Genomic DNA, 20,225 nt, shown 5'->3' with positions numbered 1-20,225 from the left:
TGATGAAAACACTTTTAAGAAAATTAAATCGTTTTTTCGGTAGAGAAGCGCAGCTATAGGTTATCGCAGTGAGTGGATCATTTCGTTTTACACGGCGCGCATACACGGGCGGATGATGCAATTAGAATGATGGCCTGCCGTGGAATAACACGCGATCTCTTACACCACAATGCACGCGCGCACTGGCGAGAGGGTCGGTCGGTCGGTCGGACACTTGGCACGAGAGCCCTTTCCAGCATGACATGTTGCTCAAATTTTGTATTACGCTGCTGCTCTCTCGTCGAAATATGGAAATTTACAGATTAATTTGCTAATTGCGCGCCCCTTGTTTCAAAATGAGCTAAACAAAAATACATGCATTCGACCTTTTATATTTTTTATTATTATATTTTTTTTTTCATTTTATCGAAAGCTGCAGAGTGATGTAGGAAAGGCTCATTGAAAAACGGAGAGGGATTTTATTCAAATAAAAGAAAATGATTGAAAAAGAGAGAGTAATTAGCATGATCGCGAGGTAGGGGTCCTGCGGAAAGTCTCCTGCCGATTTTTGTTTTGTGTTCGCGGTCTGCGTGAAAGCCGTTGATTAGCTGATGACGTTTGTCGCCCCAGGATGTCACAATGAAAGCCATGAATTCTGCATAAAACCGACGCTTATTTAAATAAAATAAATCATAATAAAGTTTAGTAAAATCAATGGAAATCTATTAAACTTTTTACGAATTAAAAATTTTGTTATGCTATAATTTAAGATTTTAAGGCACCACTATAAAAGCAAAATTTGTGATAAGCTTGAAAGATCCAAATGTGAAAATTTTTACTTTAGAAAATAGACAATAATTGAATGAGATTTAAATTTTTTCTCCAAATATCAATCTAGTTGAAAATGAATCAATCTAGAATTTGCAACCAAAACATAAATATGCGCAAAGCTATGATATCAGAGACGTTATGAAAAATTGATGATTAAAAAAAGGAAAAGCCAACTTAAAATTTAATCATTTAGAATCAGCATATTTTTTATGCCTTTGCAAACCTTTTGTTTTAAATAACAGATAAAAATTGATTTTTATTTTAGCAGCAAAATGAAATAGGAGAGAGCTAAGCACAAAAATTGCCATCATGACTTGCAGCCGTAATATTAAAGAAGTTAATTTTGTCGGGAGCATTTCGTTTGGCTGCTCGGCCGATTTCATTGAGTCGAAGAATAAGACGGAGGAGCTGAAGAAATGAAGAGAGAGCAGAAAAAGCGTTCTCTGTCGGTCGTCTTGGCTGTCTGCTGTGTGTGTTATGCAGTGCGGGCGGGCGGGAGGGCGAGCGAGTCCCTCGCTGCTGCTTACTTCCCTTGCGACGGTGCTCAAACCCCAGGGGAAGCCATTTTGTGTCGTCAGGACCAAGGGATGAGACCCAAGAGAGTTAGAAATTTAGGTAACACGTACGCCGAGTAATCGTGCCGTGTTTTGGCCCTCCCGGCCGGCCCGCTGAAAAAACCCTCGAATTTGCCAAATTCGCGATGGCCCTGATATTGTCGGCGAACAGATTGGGGTCGGCCAAACGGCCCCGTGGATCGCCTACGTGCACCGCCCTTGCTTTCGGCCGATGTCAGAATTATATAGAAAAACTCCAGTGGAGAGACGGGCCACGGAGAGCGAAAACTGCGGCTCTTTTTCTCTCCCCCGTCGTATTTGGTATTAGGCTCGTCCCTGCTCTCGTCTTTTCTGCGTGCGGACAAAATCCGGAGACCCTCTCTTCCTAATGGCATTGCTAATTAATTTACTTTTCTCTCTGCTGCAACAAAGAGGCTTTTTCCGCACTTAATTTGCGATAAAATTGATGTGCATTCCGAAAAAGCTGCCTGCAAAATAGCAAGTGAAAAATACAAAATAACTATGGTAAAAGCTAAAAATTCTTTAACAAAAGCGTTTAACATCTAACTTTACCAAGACTTTAAGTACGATTTTCCTTGAAATAAAATTTCAAAATTTTTTGATTATTTGAATTTTGGATTAATTAAAAATATCGATGGTCAATTTTGAATTATTATTAAACATGCATCGAAGAAGGGTCTAGAATAAGTAAATATTATTAGTTCAAGTTTAATGTATTCACAAATAATACTTAATGAATCATATTACTATGAGCTTTGTTAATAACAAGGTTGTTGAGAGTATTTAAAAATATGTATTGAATTAAAACTATACTGCCAAAATTTACAAATCTTTGATGCGTGAAATTTAATTATTGAGTAAAAACAAAACAAAACAAAAAACTCTATTAAAAATTTAAAATAAAATGTATTGTATTTATTATATTTAATTTAATATGACATTTATAAAAGTTTAATGTAATGTTTTTATTAACTAGCAATAAAAAGATAAAAAGAATTAAAATTTAAATAGATTTTAATTATTTAGTATTTTTCTTTTAAATTTTTTTAAACATTTTGTCTTTAGCAATTTTCCTCATCAAAATAAATTCTCCTTAAGATAAGATGGAGTGTCAAAGAGTTTTGTTGAGGATCTGCCTCATTGATGGTCGGTCCACGCACAGCACGGCTCGCCAGTCGCGATGTGAAGTGGAAAATAAGCGTCGGGCGACTTTTGACTGGCAATTGACCTGCCCTCGTCGCGCCACCGATAATGCGATTCCGTGCTGCAAAGGGACGGCGTACCTAATGGTCGGCGTCGATAAATAAAAAATAAGGAGCCGGTGGGTTTTTCTTTTTTTTTTTATCTCGGCACAGGCGAGAATTAGATTCGGAGTGTCGTCGGTGCCCTTTTTAGATCCAATCAGCGCGGCACGGCAGATTGCGATAAATTTTACGCGCCGCGCCATTAGCAGCGTCCGGCCAATAAACCGAACGGCGTGTTTATTGAACAGAATTGTACGGAAGAAAAGAACACACAACGTGACTTACCTGTCAATGATGACCGGGTCAGACGGCGTCTCGTTGCGGTTGCCGCAGCTCTTCTTGTCGCAACAACGACTGTGAACAAATCAAACTTTATTCAACACACTGCAATGTGGCGTTTATTATTTATCTGGCATGCTGTGTTGTTGACATTGGATTATGGAAAGAAAAAACTGCAGTATCGTTTTTATAGAAACCGTCTTGTGATGATGTGGGAAGAGGAAATTCATTTATAAATATAAATACTTGAGTCTTTCATTTGATGAAAATATTTAATTTTGAATAATTTTTTAATATGTTTATTAAATAAAGAATTATACTTTCTTGAAAGTTATTCAAGAGTACGTGGAAATATGTAATATTGACCAAAATTTAAATAATGGAGATGAAGAGATTTTGCTTTTCCTTGTTGCGAATTTTGTATTTATTCAAAAACAAATGACTCTATATACTAGTTTTGTCACGGTCTGCAACCATATTTCATTAGCAAGAAAAATACAAAAAATTAGCAAAATTGAAAAACAAAACACATTTTAACATCAAAAATTCAAATCTTAAAAGTAACAAATTCCAAAATATGTTGGTACTTGAATTTTTTAGTTAGAAGATTTTGATTTTTATGTTAAAATGTTTGTTTGTTTGTTTTTTTTTTTTAAATTTTGTTCATTTTTTTCTTGCACATTACATAGGGTTGACCGTGACCGAAACTGGTAGAGCCATTTGTTTTTGAATAAAAACAATTTTCACACCGAGGAAAAGCCCGATCTCTTTATTTCCAAAATTTAAATAAAATTCCGTTTTTGGGGGATGATATAGATTTTTTGTAAAATGGATTAATTTTTAAAATAAATGTATATAATTTTCTTTTTCCAAGAAGTCTATTTCAATTTGAAAATCAATTATGTAAAAAAATTCATAAGTTTTGCCAGTGCAGCTTTGCTAAAGTAAAAAGTTTAAAAACATATTTTATTCTAGTTGCTCTTGTTGAAAAGGGTTGAAGAAAAAAGGTTGTTCAAATTGCACATTTTTGCTTGTCAAGTCGCTCTTTTTCATAAAGGCGAGCCGTGTTTGCACGAGGTGAAACGCCCGAGGCCACTTGAAAGTCGATTACCGCGACAGATGCCAACCAGAGATAAGAGAGAAAAGAATCTCTGAGCTTGCGGCGGCCGCGCGGGTTAATGAGATGCGCTATTTAGCCAACGTGTGCGTTCCTGCGATTACAAACAGCGTCTGCGAGAAAATAAATAAAATATGTGTACGGACGAAAAGTGCAAAAAAAAAAATGCACTGGACGGTTTTATTTGAATGTGTAAACAAAATGCGGTTGGAATTCAAAATAATTGTTTTTACCTGCACATGACTTCGTGCGTCAAGAGCACTCTGCACATCTCTGGGTTTTTGTCCTGCCCTTCGTATATGATGGCCTGAAACAAAAAGAAAGACTCGGTTTAATTCGGCGGAAAATTCATTTCTTCATTCTTTCGCAAGGACAAAGAAGGAGAGTCATTAAAACTGCAAGCGCTTTTTTCCGTCTGAATTAAATTTAATGAAATTTCCAGCGGGGCTGTGGCGTGCTAATGTCAATATATTTAATGCAACACTTTTTCCTCCCATTTATATACTTGTAATATACACATTGTTGTGTGCTCTTCATGAAATTTTTCTGCCTCAAGACCTTAGGTCTTTTCCTTATTCCCTTGACAGCGGGAAAGGCAATAAAAGCCAACATGACGGCCTTAATTTGAGCCACCGTGCGCCTCGCTAAGAAGCACAAAATGAAAAAGAAAAGAAGCAGGAAAAAATTCAGCACGAAGAAAAAAAAGTCGGAGAGAGAGAGAGAGCGAAAGAAATAATGAAAGAGACTTGCGCTGCTGACGCCGGTGGGATTGTGCAGCCGCCGAGAATTAATAAAAATTAAAGCAGCCGTTTTCAGCCCCGCTGATTCGGACGGCACGGGGTGCAAATTAAAACAACGGGACTTCCTTTCAAAAAGGGGGAAGAAACGCTAATCTTGACGTTTAGTCAAATGTAAATTAGAAATGAAATTTTTCTCATTTTTTACTTCCAAAATGAAAATAAATAATAAATTTTAATTGTTGAAAAAAAATAGACCAAAATTTTAGAGTGCGTGTTGGAATTTACAGGGGGTGCAAATTGAAAACGAATGAACGAAAATCGGAGGGCAAAACCAACAACTTCCGCCTCTGCTCATCCGGTCCGCGGGTAACAACAAAACTCCTCCCCCGGTGGCTATTTACATTTATTTTATATATATAATGTTGCGTGTACGCGATCGTGCACTCCAATCTAGTCGGCACGTGGCCGCGTGATTGGCAAGCCACGTGTCGCACCACCCATCCCCTTAAATGATCATCAGCATCGGCGAGCGCATCTCTATCGCACAGACTCGCAGCATAATCCGCAGCCGGCAGCCGACGAGAGAAACGCAAAAGATGGGGCGTGAGAATGCGCTTTAAAAGGCTTTTATTGTAATCACGTTGTTGACACAAGGCATTAGAGCCTGATTGGATTGTGATAAATCATTTGTGTGTCGCACAGAGATGCGATTGTCTGATGCTCTTTCTGCCTCAGCTGGCCTTCAGCTTTTTGATTGTAGCAAATAAAATATTAATAAATAATAACCTTTTCCAATACACAATGAGCAAATTAATGACTTTGGCAATCATAGCATCCCTGCAAATTTGGAAACATTAAAAATTTTCTGTTTCGTAGAAGAAATTGGACAGTTTTGACTTTAAAATGCAATAAATACATATTAAAATAAATTTTTCATATAAATATTAATAATTTTTATTTATAATTTTTAAACTACATTTTGTAAAAAAAACATTTAGAAAGAATTAGTTTATTTAATTTAGGAATCACTATACAGGTTTTTTTTTGAAGTAAACAAATTTGGTTTACTGAAATAAGGAATTTATAAATTTGAAATTTACAATTACATACGCGAGTTAGAGCAATGTTTTATTTTTTATTTAAATTTTTAATTGACTAAAAAACGGAAGCGCAATTTTATTGATATGTTTCTCTAACTTTTTATACACGACTTCCTCGCATTTATTTATTCTCTACTATTTTATCTTTAAAAAGAGCAACGCCAATTAGCGGGCGCTCGCACCATGTCAAATTTCATTTCATGTGCCGTAAATCAATTTGAGTGATTCAAAGAGAGACACACAAATCTAATCACGTGTCTCGCAGCAATCGCCGTCGTTAAATTAGAACTGCGCGCATCGTAAAAAGTTTCGGGTTTCACGTTCGGAATGATTCACAATTGGCTTTCACCGAAAGAATGGGAACTTGCATGGGGGATGCAATTCGAGATCATTAAAAATGTATCAGATCGCTGCTAATTATTTTTGCTTCCCTTCTTCTTCTTCTCCTCTCTCCCTGCTTTTCTTTTTGTTTTATGTGCGAGCAGAGAGAAATGCATTATTTGAAATTATAATGGGGCCAGTGGCGGCACAGCATGTTTATCTTGATCCCTTTAAGTAGCCGCGCCCTTGCAGCACAAAACACATGAGAACAACTTTGTCGCCTCGCGCAAATGACACTGCTGGGGTGCACTTTTGCAGTGGCCACGTTCTCGGCTGGTCCACATTCGAGGGGGCAATTACGCCACCCCTCGCTCACCCCCCGCGGCAGCAAAAATAAATATGCTACCGGCGGCTTCGATCGAGCAGCACACACATGCATTATGCATTTGCTTGTAGCTGCATAATCAGACAACACAAGAGAGAGAGAAAGTGAAGCCTCTCGCGCGATGACACTTTCCAAACATTTCCGACCAGCTTAATCCGTGTTTGCAAACACGCTCTGAATGGGCTTCTTTCACAAGAAACTGCTTTTTTTTAAATTATCAAAAATTATGTACACGATACCCACGTTACTAATAATAAATAGAATATGAATCAGATATGAATAACTTATATATTATTATTTATTTCAGCGAAATTTTATTTAAAATTTACAAATCACTATATACCAATACAAAACTATATCTGCACTGATTGATGTATTCTTTAAATATATTATTAGCAATTTGCTATGAACTGGCGTATGCCATTCGGCATAAAAATATAGTATTAAATTAATGTTATTTTTAATAAATAATAAATAGTTTTCGTAATACAAAAAATGTGAAAATTATAAAAAAATTTATTTATAAATATAATTTTTATTTTTTAATAAAACCAATTAAGACTAAAATTATTTTACTTTTGAATGAACTATAAAATAGCAGTCACAATTTTTAATAATATTATTAATTTGCTTACAAAATTTAATGTAAATAATTATTGTTTAAACAAAAAAATTAAATAAGATCAAAATCTTTGGTTGCGGTGAGCTTCGATTAGCACATTTTTCTTGCTTAAAATTTCACTTTTTATTATACAATTTTGCTTTAAATTGATAAAAAAATTCTCTCTGATTACAGAAAATATAAGAAAATGTGGTGCCATGACCAGAGAGACAAAGGCTCGCGGCGGGATGCGAACGAGCGGGGGCAGATGCACCGCAAGCTGCAGGATTTGTCAGCCCATCCGTGCACTGCGGCGCGTACGTATAATAAGGGTGGTTGGTAGCCTCTCTCCCCGTCCGTGCAGTATCCCGCGTATTACGTATTCCATTAAACAAGAATCTATCAGACCTTGCGCGCACAAATCCTTTCTTAATCCTCGGGATCACCGGGATTTTGGTCCCGAAATGCTGTGCACAAGTCAGTAAATAGTACTCGCTCTTCTGTCCCTATCTCTCGTTTGTGAAATGGTGCGGCGCGCGCGGCTCTAATTGATTCTTGATAGAGCCACACTCATCCGATACTCCCACCCAACTTGTTGAATTTCAGAACTCGAAATAGTAGAAATTCGAAAGCATTAATTTTGGGCTAAATTGGAATTTGCTTCGTCGAATAAATATTACTAAAATGTGAATAAGGAAACTATAAACCAAAAGGTGATTTCTTACCTCATCAATTTTAAGATTTAAGCAATTATTAAATATTTAATTTCAGCCAAGTTAAAATAAATTTTGCTCAAATTAAATAAATGCTCTGTTTTGAATCTCAATTTTTTGGTAATGAACTTGTAAAAAATTATTTATTACTTTATAAATATATAGAGTTAATTTTCAAATTGCTCAGATACCTCTTGTGTAAAAAAGTCAAAAATTATTTGACTTCTTTATGAAAAATTTGACAAGTTATTTTAGAATTTATTTAGTTGAAAATAATTTAAATTGTGATTTTTTTTTTAACTTGATGAAAATTTTGGATTTTAGCATTGGTTGCGTTTGTAGGACGCGTGCAGCAGTGTCTGCGCAAAGCAGGGGTTGATTCGATTGCCAGGTCAATCCGCAAGGGGGATGCATGCGATGCCATGCTCGCGGCGCGAAAGTGCGCGGTGAATGAACGGCTCGAGTGGCACCTGGGGGCCATGCGGAGGCTCGTGTCGGAATGGCAGTGAGCGGAATCATCGCCACCTTTTCACACCCTGCCTCAACCGCCCTCCTGAGACTGAAAAAGTGGAGCACTCGCACCTTGGCCGCCTGCTTACTTAATAATCTCTCTGCGGCGTCATCAATTGACTGGCTTTTGTGTTGCGCCCTCGGGACTCGCCGCTCGGACAATATTTTTTGACGATACGCCCTGGCCGATAATTAGCCTAATTAATCGATCCCTTGGGAATTGGCGGCTCGCTTAAATATCCAGCTCCGTGACTCGCAATGTTGAGTCCTAAAATGAATAAAAAAAACCTTTTTTTTTTGTTGATGAAATTCAATAAGATCAAAAATATAAAGATGAGTTGAATTTAAAAACTGATTTTTCGTTGGTGAGTTTTCGTGAGTGAATCATTTTTGTTAAGTAATCTGCACCAATTTCTAAAAAATAACTATATAAAACCCTCTAGGATTTCAACTCATAACTTCGTTCATGTCTTGAAATCCTATTATATATTAGATGCTTATGAATTTGATTTTAGTTGATTATAAATATATTAACAAAACAAAAACCCAAAACCATGACAGATTGTAAGTTGTTGACATTGATTAATTATCCAGTTTGATCCCCGGCATTTATATTATAAATTTTTCATTCAATGTCATAATTTTATTGAATTAATATTATGTAATTTTAATTTTACTCTTCATGTTTGTTTGATCAAAAAAAAAATTTAAAAAATGCAAAAATTAATTTTTATAATTTAAACAATAAATATAAATAATTAATCCATGCAAAGAAATATTGCAAATAACTGTTATTATATTTTAAACTAAAATATTATCAAAAAATAAATAAATTTCATCATATTTTGAAGTTATTAAGCTTGAGCTTCTTTCTGAAGAGAGATCTGCCACAAAGCACACTAAATTGTGCGCGCTCAGTGCGATGGCGAATCTCTGGCGGCGTGCTTTGGTTTATGCGCACCACCACAAACGGGATAGAGCCAATTATCAGGGATTTATTAGGCTGCTCACTTATCCACAATGTGTGTGCCCTGTAGGCGCGGCGAGCAGCGGCCAAAATTGCGCGAGCAAACACAGCTCCATATTTCTGCCAGCCAAGCACACACACGTTGCGCCGAGCTGCCAAAATTAACGACTTGCGATAATTCGCACATTATTAAGAAAAACATTTAAAACGAGAAATCGCATCTGAAGGAAAGTATAAAAATGAAATTGAGTGTTTTAAAAAGTGTTTTTTTTATCCTTTAAATTAATTAAGATATTCTCTGATTTTCAAAATAAATCAATATTATATAAAATTATAAAAATGTTCTCATTACTAAGAATTAAAATGAAAAAACACAGTAGAGATCCACATCTATAGGGGAAAAAATAATTAAGCTAAGACGATACATAGGATTATGTATAAAATAAGAACTGCGTTTAAAAAATGCATACAAAAATTAATTAAGTTTTTATTTTAAATTTTTTTTTTTACTAAATGAGGACTCGATTTTTAAAGGGAGAAATAAATGCCTTAAAATAGAGATTTATGCAACTTCCAAGCATACATGTCGAGCAGGTTGCATATTACACATAAATTTTGGTAATTTCTGCACGAATAAACGGAACCAGAAGCATTTGAAATTCAAATAAATATTTTAAAAGCTAAGAAGATTGAATTGTTTAACAAATTACCTCCAAAATAATGATTTGATCAATTTATTTTTCTCAAAAGTAAAATTACTAAAATCTTACAATGTTTTTCAATCAATGATCTTTCGTTCGAATATGAAATTAATTAGAAATGAGTTAATTTTGCTGCAGCAATCCCATACACTTGTATGCAGTTGTTGCAGATGCGACCGCTAGATTTTAATGCCCATCCGGTTCTAATTAAAAGAGCGGCAGTCGAGCTTGTGTCTCTCTCATTACGGCGCGGTGCGATAATAAAATTCCAGCCGAGCGTGATGCAATGAGCGCCGCGCACAAATTAAGCCCGGTGCGTTGTTAAAATGAAATAATGTGCAGTTTGTTGAGCGCGCACGGCGTTTGTTTTGCGAAAAAGAGTAGGATATGCACGTCCGCGTAAATTTCGGAGCTGGCAGCTTTTCATGATGAAATAATAATATTTTTAACGCGCGCGCACTGAAACAAACGGCTGCTTTCATTAATTGCATCAAGTGGGACGGCGGGTTTGAGTGTTTTGATGACGCCGGCGGCCGAGCAAGCGAAAAGGGCCATCGCTTTGTGCAGCAGCGAGTGCGCACTCGGAGCCGAGCACATGGTGCTGTTACCTAGGCAACCCGCGTTACCACGGCGTCGCACCCCCGCGTGTCTGCACAACTCGCCAAGTACAGCCGTGGGCAAAGTCACCGCCGAAGACAAACGACACCCTCTGGTTAGCTCCATTTTGATCAGGCCGCGCCCTACTTGTGCCAATTTTCAAATTCAAACTCTGCAAAATTGTCGTCAATTGAGAATTTGATGACAGAGGCGAAATATAAGATTGTTTATAACAAATTTTATGCTTTCCGGATTCTTATTTAAGGATAATTGATTTTATTTGTATTATCGTCCAATCTTTGGGTTTGTGTTATAGGATCAACGGGCCACTACTAAGCGTTAGTATTAATTAATATTGTTATAACTTCTGTCAAGGCATATATATATAATAATTTATTTAAATTAGCTATGTTAAAACAAAAACATAATATGTCGCAATATAAAAAATTTTATTTGAATTAACAAAATATTTTTTTTTAATTTTATAATTTAAAATTGATAAATATATGGTTATTTACACATATAAATTAAAATAGGAATGAGTTTTGTTAAATAATTTGGTATTTAATGCAAGTTAATATTTTTTTCCTTTTTTTTTAATTTATTGTTTTTCTATTTGATGATTAATTTGTTGTTTGTATGAAATTGAATTGATAATATATTTAGGTAGAGAATTCCTGCTACTATGTCAAATAAATTTTTTGAAACTGAATTGAATGTATTTAATTGCAACATCCAATTAAAAAAAAAAACAATTCGCCAAACAGATATTTCAAATTAAGAGAAAATTATCTGTAGTCTTTCCATAATTTGATATTTTATGTAATTGTATTATGAATTTTTGGAAGTCATAGAATTTAATTATTTTAATCAGCATGCACTTGGATTTTAAATTTAAAGTCCATAGAAAAACATTTCAAAATAAGTTGGAACTTAAGCTCATTTCAGCTATGTTGATGCTGACAAAAAAAAGGAGGAGAAAAAAACCGAGTCGCAATGCGTGTGCGAGCCATTAAAATGCAATATCGGTTGCATAATTTATAAAGCTGTCAAGATGCAGCGTCGACCATCTGTCCCCTGAATCATCTGCAACCACTTTGCCGCACGCGCCACTTCCAGCTGCGAAATTCGCTGCGATGTTTTGTCTGCGTTCGCCGCGGCAAATCTCATTATTAGCGGGCTTTGATTCGGCAGAAGCGGCTGTCACTTCGGCTAAATCATTCCGACTCAACGCCCGGCCGAATGTGCATCATTTTTCGACTCTCTCTCTCTCTCATGGTGAAGCGCGCGGGCAGCTTCTGATCTTAATCTGAAAGGGGCCAGAATAATGCGCTTCCCCAACTAGCTATTTCCTTCTATTATGCTGCTTATCTTAAGCCGCCATGTAAATATAGTGGTCTCGTGTGCGCCGCACCAACGGCATAAGGGGTGCATGCGAAATTGTTATCAGACGGCAGATTTTTCTAATGGACCGTATCTGCGCATCACCCAGCTCTCTTTTCCGCATCCACACAAATAACATCCCATTTTAAAAGGCAACAACTTTTCGTCTCTATAATAAATATGTGCATCAAATTCAAATTTTTTTCTAATGGGAGTTTCGCCAAAAGAAAATTAATATCAGTCTGATTGATTTATTTAAAATTAAGGAAAAAAATAGAAAATGAAACCCTTAATTTACACTGTTTTTCCAATTAAGTAGAATTTTAAAAATTCAAATATTAAAAAAATTCTTCGCAGAAAAAAAGACAACAAATTTGAAACCAACATTAATTGGAGACAGATTTTTATTTCATCTTGTTGTTTTTTGTTTTTGCAGATTATATGCTATAAAATTACAGATCTAAGAGAGGCGAAAATTAAATGAATTAAATCATGGGCTGTTTTTTATTTTTTTGTAAAACGCTAAAAAGCGGGGTCGCATTTTCGTCTTTGGCTTGTGCCACGAGCGGCAGGATTTTTATATGAATTTTTATAAGGCACGCAATGATGACGTAGCCTTCTGTGTGTGTGTGGTGCTGGTAAGAATGGACGCAGTTTAGTAAAGAGGAGCTCTGGGGCTGCTGCAATGGCATCGATTCTCTCTAGAGACCACCTCCTCCGGAAACATGGCTTATTAACCCAACAGGTAACTCAACTCGCAACTCGACGCGCTTCCAGTTTATCTCTTTCAACTCCTTTTTCTTGCGCCTCGAAACCTCACTAAGTGAAACAAATTCAACTTTCTAATAAATCCTTTAAATTATATTTACAAGAACTAAAATAAATAAGTTAAAAAAGTTGCCCATTTAAAATAAAAACAACAAAAATACTTTAAGATTCAAAACAAATTTTTACATTTGTTTCCTTTAAACTAAAAATATGTTCATTGAAAAAAAATCAAAAAATTTTGAAGTGAGAATTGGCTGTTTGCGCGGCGCGAGCGAATCGCCTTTGTACCTGGCTTAAACGTCGCACTATGGGCAACTCTCTGGTGTGTTGGTCCCAGGGCGACATTGTTGAGTTAGGTTTATGCTGATCGCCATCCCCCAAGGCAGCCAGTATATAACTCCATAAAAAGCCAACAACGCTCTTAAACCCGTGCAATTGAGACGTTTTCAGCTCTTACCGCGCAGAAAATTAATTAATTGGCCGTGATTAATTATACTGGCCCGTTTCGAAAGCCGTCAAATGACAAAGAGCAAATTTACTCCGGCATCAGCTAATCGTTATGATGACACATACCGCGTGTGTGTGGGTGCGGAATTAAAATGTGAAAGGAGCAGGTAGATGAACGCAAACATTTCAACGTGCAGTTGGTTTCGTTATAAAGAGAGAGCGAGACGTGTTTAAACTGCACGGTTTTTCAGCGCGCTCAAGCCAACTAAACACACACGGCCGTGTTCTGCCGCTTTGTTAGGGGTAATCAGATTATCTCTCTCTGCACTCGCCGGTTGCCAACCCCTCACTGCCTATAGCAGTTCCACCTTTCACAATTAACACTCAATACCTCTTACCTTAGATTTATTAGCCACTCGACTCAGTCGGTGAATTGCACCGCAGCTGAATGTTTATCTTGCGCCCAATCACAGCTCGATTAATTGCTCGCTCTGACGAGCTTTAGCGGAGAATCCGCTTCTATTTTATTTATTAATCTGCTCAATTCATCCACGCGTTGAAAGATATTTGCATTCCGGCCCACCAGGTGTAATTAACGCTCAACTTCTTTGAGCAAACGACAGGTGTAAATAACCAGTTTTCGAAATGGATATGATTTTCTAGATAGACAAATATGTTCAGAATGTGTAAAAAGGGTCTTACCTGTTTTGTGACAGAGTCTATCAGCCGAACAAATATGTCTTGCTCTTGTCGTACACCTGAAACAAAATATTTACATTATATTTAAACTTATGTAATTAAATTTAATCAATTTTGTACCCTAATTTTTCAAACATTTATATAAAACAAAAGAGATCAAAATTTATGCAATTTTCATCCCCTACTTGCTTTATAATAAATTTTCAACTTTTTTACTATAATGAACATTTTTTTTAATAATTAATCTTTAGTCTCTTTTAAATAAATCTGAGACTTTATTATGAAATATTAATAAATATTTATTAGACAAATTAAATTTTATATAATTTACAATTATAAGTTCTGTAAAAAAAGTTTTCATTGGAAGAGCCTCTGCTTTTTCAATAAATTCACTCTTTTCCTATAACAATCACAGAATTCTAATTTTAATATGTTAAAGTTACAATTCACTCTTTTCACTTTGTTACATAAATTAAATTAAATTAAAACGGTTCTAAAATAAATTTTTAAATTTTTAATTATTTGTATATTGTCAAAGGAATCACTAAAAGGACTTCATATGAATTAATATATAAATTAATTAATCAATTCACTTCATCTGAGACTTTCCTCAAGTAATTACGAATTCTCTGTCGCTCTCCGAAGTTTGTGGCCTGTTTACTTCGATTTTTTATTTTCTTTCGCGTCGCAATTTTATTTTCGTGTGGCTCCTCTCGTCACTGGCGCGGCGGTTTGTACGCCGTTTTGTTTTTATTTTATGAACACGAGCGGCGTATATAAAAAGTTGAGCTTGTTGTAAACTTTTTAAGCATCTTTTGCAGCCCTGTAAGTCGCTCACTTATTTCGCAGTTAGTGCGCGCATAACAAGGGGGATAAAAATGAGGTATACAAACTGCGCGCGGAACCGCGCCGCGCACCAGCAAAAGCGAGTTATTAAATTTGCTCTGCTTTGCACGCTGCGCTGTTATGTTGACACCCTTCGTGCTACACTTTGCCTTAATTATGATGAACTGGCTTGCCGCGGCGAGGTGAAAAAGTTTAAAAATCCCTGCACATCCGCGTTTCCATGCAATTTACCAAAACATAAAAACGCCAAACTCGCAGCAGCCGCTCTCACTTTGCAAAAAACTTTAGTCAATTTAATTTTCAATTAATTTCCACCACTCGGGAACAAACTTGCAGAATAAAAAGCTAAGGACGCGGCTTTTTCAGAAAAAATCATCATGTGAAGCTAATAAAAGCTAAATATAAGATTAATTTGAGACGGTAATTAAAACAAAATTGACAATTTTCATTCATATTTAATTAAAAATTCAGAATTATAAAAATCATAAAATAAAAATAATTATCGATTAAAGAAATCATCTTTCACCAAGAATTTTATGTTTTAAGGATTTAAAATTCTATTATAAATATAAGTATAAGTAATCTAAGAAACCATAAAACAGTTTGGGATTTATCTTTTGATGGATTTTAAAATTCAATCGTCTTCAATAAATCTTTAATTTTTGAATATTGTATACATTTTTGTGAATTGATTTTTTTCCTTCAAACTTTTGAAAGCTGCATAAATAAATTAAACCAATTCCTCTCTAAAAAAAATTTGCAGGCTCAAGTAGGCTGAAATATTATAATTTACTTTAAAGGCGCATAATTATGCGTCAAAATTGAAGCCAACGAAGCAACTTAAGCTGAATATTAGAATTCATGCAGGGAAAGACCTCGGACGAAAGGGTTTTGGTGAGCGCCATGCAGATAAGACACAAAAGTCGTTAATAAAATATCCCCTAATGCCCAAACTGATTCACATCCTCTCGCAGCAGCCAAGTGATTTACCCCTTTTGCAACAAACAGGCCCAATGATGAAATATTAATTTAAGGATTAGACCGGCAGGATGGACCATAGGCAAAACTACCGGCCAACAAAACATATACACTATGCTGCTATCTCGCTACACATTAGACTGACCAGCTACTTAAATCTAGCGTAATTAACTTTGGCCCTTGTTCGGGCCGGAATTAGCCGCGCCAGCGAGGGATCAACCAGATTTTTAATGAATTTAGCCGCAAGTGTTTGAGGGGCGCCCGGGGGATTATCATATGCGTGTGGGCAGAGAGTTATAAGCAGGGACCAACTTCAAACTCGCAGCGTGGTTTATACTAATAAATTCTTTCGGCAAAAAGCAATCGAGAATTTTAAATTTTAAATCAGGGGCGGTGTATTGTCTCTTCTGCGTTAATCAAACAAAGAGTCTCTCTTTTTTCGTGTATTATATTTTTCTTGTGCAAATAGATTTTCCGTGTGCGGTTTTTTATTCTCTCTCTTATACTTGCAGGTTAAATAATTTAAAAAGCGGCGCCCCCGTACATATTTTGTAATACACCGGCGGCGGAAAAAAGGAAAAGAGTCTGCTCGGCGCCAAGAGTAATGAGAATTTGATTCCCAATGGGTTTCGCGTGCAGAACAACATGTGACGAAGTCTTGGCTTTCCGCTCTCTTTACTCATTTTCAACAATGAGAGAACAAGCGCCGTGTGCGACGTGAAACAATGTGGAATAAAAATTCGGGCCTCTCTTCATCCGTCATCAGCCAAAGACAAATAAGAAAATTAGAATGGGGACTTGCAGGCCTCCGAGAAGAAAATGTGCACCGCGTAGAGTTTAATTGCGCGTGTTAGTCTTCGCGACGATGCGCAAAATCCACAAAGCAGGGCTAATTTCGCCAGAGATTACAAAACGCGCGTCCCTTTCAAGGAATCGCTTGGGAAATTTGAAATATGGAGACGCACGAAAATTGTGACGGAGAAACGCGAAAAAGAAATTGAAAAAAAAAAATTAAACTCACCGTTGGCGTAAAGAAGCTGCAGTCTGTACTGGATTCCGTTGTTCGTCTTCTGACCATCAGCCTCCTTTAACAGGAACAACAGATGCACGTTTAAAAATTAAATATTAACAACAAACAATCAATTAGATGTTAAGATATTAATTTTAAACTTTTTAACATTAAAAAAACTTAAATTTTTATTTGTGAAACATTTGTTTTTTGATTTAATTTAATTTTAATAATGTATTATAATTATTTAAAGTATATTTATAATTTGATGGTTTATGGTTATGGATTAAGTTAACAAATAATTAATTAATATGTATATTTAATGAATAAACTGCAGGAATAATTAAACACAAGTGATAATTTACCAATATATATGTCATTCACATCTGGGTGGGAATTTTGTGTAAAACTTAAAAGATGTAATATGAAATTTAATTGATTATTTTGCTCAAAAACGGTCGTTACTATGAATTGTAATTCGTAGTTCATATAGATACTAAAAAAAAAACATCCACCTTATGTTATGTATTAAATAATTAATTTAATTGATATATTATGTAGCTCTTAAAATACTCAAATAATATTATTAAAAAATCTAAAAATAACCCTGCGTAAAAATTTTTCGTTCAAACTTTGTCTTTGTTTGTGTCTCTCAATAACCACATGATATTGAAACATATTCATAATAGTTTCGCTCCACAACTGGCCGCAATGATTCTGCGTCCGATAACGATTTCGCCGCACCGTTTCACATTTGCTTTCACTGGTTTAACCCCCTCTCTACTAATTCAGAGATGGACAGCAAGAAGCGGCTAATTGCCGCAGCTCTATGCACTGCAGAATTGATGTTTCGCAATGGCCTCTCTCTCTCTCTCTCTCTGCAAACTCGTCGGACGCTAAATGTTGCGTGACGTTTGTTTTGATGCGCGCGAATGTGTATAGAGTAGATGTACATGGCGCAGTGTAATTGGCACATGCCGTAATGCCAATCAATTGCCTGCCGCATGTGTATTGATGCGAACATGCACGTGCATGCACCGACCAACCCCTCCCCTTGTTACGTGCATTTCGAAGGGAGAAGAACTGCCTTAATTCGCACTTGATGTAATTAGCACGCCACGTGAGCCGTGACGTAATTCGCCAATTATCCGTCACTGTTCGACGGATCATCATCATGCTAATCGCGTTTCGTGACGGACCAGTTGAGGTTCAAATCCAGACTAATTCAATTCCTCTACACAACGAGTCAATTGAGAGAACAAAAAAGCTAAATTCTTAATTCTGACAATTTGAGAGAGACAAACTTTTTAAGATAAAAGAATTTTCTTATGTGCAGGAACATTCTAAATTAATTAATTTGCTAGCTTTTTTTTAGCAAATTTTATGTAGATGCTACCATTTGGTAATATCAATTAATTTTTTTTTCAATCTATCTTACATTGATATTATTTTATTTAAGTAATATTAAAATAAAGTGTGACCTCAGATATTTAATGTAAAAGATTGATTTTTTTTTAAATAATCAATCTAATTATTATTATTATATTTGTTATACTGAATTTTTTTTTTTTTGAAATTTTGATAATTGCAACAGAAAAAAAACTCACGTGATCTTTCTCGATGAATCCGATGAAGGCTGTCCTCTCGATTTCGACGGGCTGGCCTGCCCTGTCGTACAAGGCGATGACAAAGTGGAAGAAGTTGGACTTTCTCAGATTGCTGGGCGGCTGCTTTTCAAAGTGCGCCCTTCCAATGCCGACGCTGCGAACCAAAATAAAGCGCAATTAAAAGCCTGATTTAGATGCTCACATTAGAGGGAAATAAAAGGCGGCCTTTCATGTTGACAAAGGGACTGGAGGCAAGTGAAAGAAACAAATAATATAATAATACAACAACAACTCAGTGGTTTAATTTGGGCGAGGCAGCTGTTGTTTTGACTGCGCCCCGATTATTCTCCCAAATGGCGTCTCTCAAGAGTTTCTTTTTGATATTTATCGCATGTTTATGGAAACCGAGCAGAGTGACATTTCCCAGACGCTCAAAATTTGTCTGTGTGCGGTGGTCTGCGTTCCCAGGTATAGCCAGCCGCGCATAATGAGCTTAAAAACTTGTCACTTTTCCCTGCTCGTTTTGTGCGGCGCGTAAACAAGCGAAAAGCGCGGGGGCAGAGAGAATAGTTTTGCGGTGGACCGACCGAGAGAAAAGACCCTTTTCTCAGCTTTTCCACGTCAGTGATGATGGGTGCGCGCTCGGACTATGATATGCAGCCCCTTCTCTATCTCCGTGTGTGGCTACTCATGCACCCTTTGTTCCGCGAGCCCATGGGAAAAATACTCGAGACCGGCCAAATATTTTCACACGAGTGCATTTCTGAATAAATTTACCTGGCTCGGACTCATTCAGGCGCAATGCAAGAAAAGGGGAAAGGGATAATTTTGACGAAAGATTTGCCACTTACTCGGCGGGGGTGGAATTTTATCCATCGCATCTTGGTTTTTCCCACAGTGGCCTCATAATTTGGTATAATAATACAAAAAACATTTCAAACACAATCTTATAAAGGTTCTACTGGACATATTTGGAAACTCATTGTCAGGTGTTATAAAACTTATAAATTATATAGAATAGATGTATCATTGGTTTACTTAAGAGTTAAAATTTTTAATTTATCACATTTTTTTACACAGCATTAAAAAACTTTTTTAAATATATTAACTTAATTATTTTAATTGTTTTTTTATCATATATTTTAAAAATTATTATTTTGTTATTTTAAAAACCAGTAATTAATACAGTTTAAATTATGATTAATTTATATACAAAGATAATTTGCATTTTGTAATTATACTTATTTTATTATTATTATATAATAAATTCAAGCATCCATTTGCAAAGGAAGAGATTGTGGTGCCAGCAATGGTATTGATTGATTGAAGTATTGTGTATTGCTGATGAAACTTAATTTCATCGCGTATTTGTATATTGCTAATGATGAGTCAAAAGAAAGCATGAAAATTCCAATAGTGAATAGTGGGGAACCTTTTTCTGATGTAAGCGCAACAATTAAAAGTTTCCACAAAACGGATCATCCGCGTTGATAACAGGGCAAATCAATTTTTCAGCTCGGCTTCCGCTCTCTGGAATTGAATAAATTATCAAGCTCGCGGGTGGGTGGGCGCTTTGTCGTCGGCGCCCCATTTTTCATCGCGCGCGCTGCAACGAGCGGCTGAATGTACACTTTATGGTTAATAAACGAGCCGTGAATTAATCAAACGGCAGGTGAAAGAGGTGTCACCTCGTCATGTTTTAAAAATCCCACACCCGCTCCGGCGCCGCCGCTGGACGAATTCGCGCGAAAAGGGATGAGCGAGCACAGTCTGCTGATGTTTCGTTTAATAACTTTCGCCAACGCCGCGAAAATTTATACATATACGA

General features: G+C 36.2%; 1 protein-coding gene across 4 annotated transcripts in view; it reads right to left on the bottom strand.

The window, feature by feature from the left end:
• The window catches only part of LOC132202221 (transcription factor collier), a 43,125-nt gene that overhangs the window by 20,159 nt on the left and 2,741 nt on the right, over positions 1 to 20,225 (bottom strand). For all 4 annotated transcript variants that reach the window (XM_059628998.1, XM_059628999.1, XM_059629000.1 and 1 more), the window contains exons 2-6: positions 18,398 to 18,551; positions 16,803 to 16,866; positions 13,961 to 14,016; positions 4,259 to 4,332; positions 2,915 to 2,983 (exon numbers count right to left, since the gene is read on the bottom strand). In XM_059628998.1, coding sequence (XP_059484981.1) covers positions 2,915 to 2,983; positions 4,259 to 4,332; positions 13,961 to 14,016; positions 16,803 to 16,866; positions 18,398 to 18,551 — 417 coding nt within the window. The remainder of the gene's footprint in view (positions 1 to 2,914; positions 2,984 to 4,258; positions 4,333 to 13,960; positions 14,017 to 16,802; positions 16,867 to 18,397; positions 18,552 to 20,225) is intronic.

This window comes from Neocloeon triangulifer, unplaced genomic scaffold, assembly GCF_031216515.1.
Source record: "Neocloeon triangulifer isolate White Clay Creek 2 clone unplaced genomic scaffold, ASM3121651v1 ptg000015l, whole genome shotgun sequence".
Lineage (NCBI taxonomy): Eukaryota > Metazoa > Arthropoda > Insecta > Ephemeroptera > Baetidae > Neocloeon > Neocloeon triangulifer.
This window is presented reverse-complemented; position numbering and strand designations above follow the sequence as displayed.